General features: G+C 37.3%; 1 protein-coding gene across 2 annotated transcripts; it reads right to left on the bottom strand.

Annotated features, from left to right (window-relative positions):
- Positions 1–1,102: 1,102 nt before the first annotated feature.
- LOC130232714 (macrophage mannose receptor 1-like) lies at positions 1,103–3,240 on the bottom strand. Of its 2 annotated transcripts, XM_056462690.1 has the most exons (4): positions 3,204–3,240; positions 2,755–3,111; positions 1,810–2,157; positions 1,103–1,653 (listed from the first exon to the last, which is right to left on the bottom strand). In XM_056462690.1, the coding sequence occupies exons 1-4, from the start codon at positions 3,238–3,240 to the stop codon at positions 1,292–1,294; spliced, it is 1,104 nt and encodes a 367-aa protein (XP_056318665.1). In that variant the 3' UTR covers positions 1,103–1,291. The 2 variants fall into 2 exon arrangements, with proteins under 2 accessions (XP_056318665.1, XP_056318666.1); XM_056462691.1 differs by lacking the exon at positions 1,810–2,157.
- Between the last annotated feature and the right edge of the window lie 433 nt (positions 3,241–3,673).

Raw genomic sequence — 3,673 nt, 5'->3', positions numbered from 1 at the left:
AACAGGATTGAGCACCCCGATCTAATTCAATTTGATATATAATGTTTGTTTCATTTTTTGCTTCGTTACCAAACTCCAGCTTCAGTTGCCTCGTGTTTAGAATCAGATCATCATTCTTCAATACAGAGCTGTATTTGTCACTGGTCTTGTTGGATTTTTATTCTTTTGTTTAGTTTTTTGTTAAATAGAACAGTGTCACTTTTCAGATGTATAGATGCTTGCTTAAATGCATTTTATTGATAATAGGAGGCTTCAATGTCAAGTAATTGCAAATTTTTCTCAAATATTGTATACGAGTTGGATGAGCTGGCGCAATCTCACATTTTGTTTTCGTAATGTGGAAACAGCTTCAAATACTTGATCTCAGTCCTACAGATAAAGTCAGCAGAAGCACTGTGTATGGTTGAGCTCTATGTGTGTTGCATTTGTTTATCTGCTTCTCAAGAATGAAATGGACTTTAAACCCTGATCCAGCTTCAGAGGGGCAGAGGAGAATCAGCTTATTAACATTTTTTGTAAAAAGACAATGCGAAAAGAAGTGTTTTTGATAGGATAAAAATGATTTGTTTTTACACTACAATTAAACGGGTGACTGATGTCACCTTTAAGGCTAAGACTGAAAGTGATTTGGATTTCATGAGATCATATAGTATTGACCTTATTCTTCAATGCAGAAGTGCTCTCGTTTGCGCGATTGTTGTAGAACTTCCGATTCAGTTGCCTATGGGAGAAATGACTAGGAATAAACGGCAGAAAACGGTTTAACTCCTTGCTCTATACAGACGACGCAGAATAATATAATAAAAAAATTATCAGTTTGCAACATGAAGCAGCAAAACAAGCTGTTTTTAAATGTCTAAAAATGAATGGAAGTGAATGAGACCGGAAGTCTCGAGCCAAAAAGTTTCAAATGGCTGCGCGCACTCGTACGCGGAGAATAAGGTGAATAGATTTCATATAATATTTTTAAAAAGCTAAAAATGTTACATTACATTTTTTATAAATAAAAGACTAACTCAGTTATCTTAAAATAAGCATTTGAAACAGTAAAATAAAATGTAACATTCATACTTATAAACAGAAACATCCTCAGGTCCTTCACTCTTAGTCAATGGTCTCAAATTCATTCCTGGAGGGCCGCAGCTCTGCATAGTTTAGCTCCTACCACCTCCAACTCACACTTGCTTAATAGTCCATAGTAGTCTTAAACACCTAGACTGGTTGAATTAGCTGTGTTTGATCAGTGTTGGAGCAAAACTGTGCAAAGCTGCCGCCCTCCATGGATCAAGTTTTAGTAGTTAGTGCAGATGAAGTTGAGTCGGTCAGTTTCAGGACGGCTGATCCAGGTCTGATCTCCTCCAGACTGAACTGCTCCAGATCTCACTGTGAGCTCACAGTCCTCGTCTGATGTGCCGTTCCCTGGAGCCCAGTTCTGATGGCACACGGTCTCTCCACTCACCCAGAACCAGATGCCCAAAGCGCAGGAGTGACGTAAACCCAACCACACCGCCTCAGTAGACGCCAGTTTAACCACGTTCATCACCTCATACTGCATCTCCACTGACTGAACCGAGACCAGATCCACATGATTCTGTCTGCAGTATCTCAGAGCTTCAGACCACGACAGATTCTGCTGGATCACAATCAGTTTATCTGGACACAAAACAAAGCAGAAACTAGAGAGAGACTGATCAAAAACAACATGCAGAACAAACACTGTGGAGGAATTTGACATGTCAGACATGTAGAGTCAACTTTAAGAGATCTGGAGCTGATGATGGATTGAGTGTGTTTGGAGGATCTGCTCACCTTCATGACACACAAAAGGAAACTGATTAACACAAGAGATGTCATTCCATTGTCTCTGAACATTCTGAGTGATCTCTGCACAGTTTTCATTACTTTGATAATTATCAGGTTGATTGGTATCCCAGTATCTGAATGAGGAGTTGCTCTGATCTGACCACTGCCATGGGTCACTAAACAGACCAATCCAGATTCTAGATCCAGATAAGTTTCTGTCATTAATGAACTTCTCCAGCTGTTGACTCTCATTCTGGTTCCTCACACTGACCAGATCGATGTAATTCTGTCTGCAGTAATTCTGAGCGTCTCTCCATTTCATTGACTGATTGACAAACACCAGTCCTCTGCTTACTTTGTGAAAAACAAATAGAAAAGATTAATAAATTAAGTTAACATTATGCTCACGCTGCTGTATGGTTTGTGAACAGAAGCAAATGTCTGTAAGAGTAAGACCTGTAAAGTAAATTACAGAATAGTTGTTATGAGTTTTTGTTATGTTAATCAATATTACTATGAATATTATTAGCCTCTAAAGAGCTGGAAAATGTTTTTTTCCTTTAAGTCAACAGTAGATTGGTCAGATTCAGTATCTACATGATTATCAATTATGCTTTTGTGAACTCTTGTCACATACATTTTTTTATTTGAATTTAATCATTTTGAACAGTATAAACCTCTCTCAAAAACAATTATTCAAACACAATACATTTAATTATAATCAACAAAACATCTTTATACATGTCAATTCAAAACTAAACAATTGATTTTAAACAATTGGAAATGGAGCAGGATGATATTTTTTCCCACCTCTTACTATTCAACATTATCTCTTCGAATTATTTAAACTTTTAGACTTACATATATTCTATACATCATTTGTAAATTTCCTAACATTTTCAATTGAATCATCTTTACTAAATGAATGATAATTTAGAGGTTTGTACTCACTGTTGTAGCAGATGAAGGTTGGGGTGGCACTATATGGCCAAACATACCATAGTCCACCTATTATATAAGCACAATTATCACTGCCGACTGGTTGTCCAGATGCCCAGTTCAGAATGAGCACAGGATCACCAGAAGACCAATGCCATTTCTTAACATCTGTCCTTTGAAGACCAATCCAGATACTTCGAACACCTCTATCATTCAGACTCTTCTTCAGCTGGATCATGTCATTCATGTTGTCAACAGTGGCCAGATCTGTGTAATTCTCTCTGCAGTATCTCTGAGCTTCAGTCCAGGTCTTGTTCTCATTTATAAAGTGATACTGACGCTGAACACATTCAGATATGGAGCAGAGAGCTGTGAAAGAGACACTTTGCTTTAATGCTTTTCAGAACAGACTCAAGCCTAATGAAACTATAAACCATAAATAAAACTACAAACACACTCACCAATGAGGAGAAGAGTCAAATATAGAGTCTGGGCCATTTCTGAGGAGGAAACAGTTTAATTGTTTTTAGCTTCATAACAGGATTCATAATCATTAGCATTACTATGTCTGTAAACTATTTGTGTGTAAATGTGAGAACTTATTACCTCAGAGCTGGTGTGTTTCTGGTGTCAGGCTGGTGTTTCTCTCTGCAGCATCAGACTATGTGATTGTTCTAGATCTGCTCTCATTCGTCTTTTAGCTTGCCACATCATGTTTAATACTCTAAACAAAAGAGTTTTTCTTTCTCATTCATGTGTTTTTGCATATGTCCTCTCTGTGTGATTCTGTATTCTTTGGAAATGTGTTCATTTAAATGTGGTAGAGTTGAGTCTGTATGTTTCATAATGCATATTTCCATAAAGTCTTCACAGGGAAAATCCAACTCAACATTTGCATCTGTTTTTATTTACTTTCCGTGTGCTTTCACCT

This window comes from Danio aesculapii, chromosome 7 (assembly GCF_903798145.1).
Source record: "Danio aesculapii chromosome 7, fDanAes4.1, whole genome shotgun sequence".
Lineage (NCBI taxonomy): Eukaryota > Metazoa > Chordata > Actinopteri > Cypriniformes > Danionidae > Danio > Danio aesculapii.
This window is presented reverse-complemented; position numbering and strand designations above follow the sequence as displayed.

Bases quoted from the DNA above. Each gene is read 5' to 3' on its own strand.
- LOC130232714 (XM_056462690.1), bottom strand. From the start codon at position 3,240: ATGGCCCAGACTCTATATTTGACTCTTCTCCTCATTG. The intron at 3,112-3,203 runs GTGAGTGTGTTT...TCTCTTTCACAG, and splicing joins TTTGACTCTTCTCCTCATTG to CTCTCTGCTCCATATCTGAA. The intron at 1,654-1,809 runs GTGAGCAGATCC...TTTTGTGTCCAG, and splicing joins TCCTTTTGTGTGTCATGAAG to ATAAACTGATTGTGATCCAG.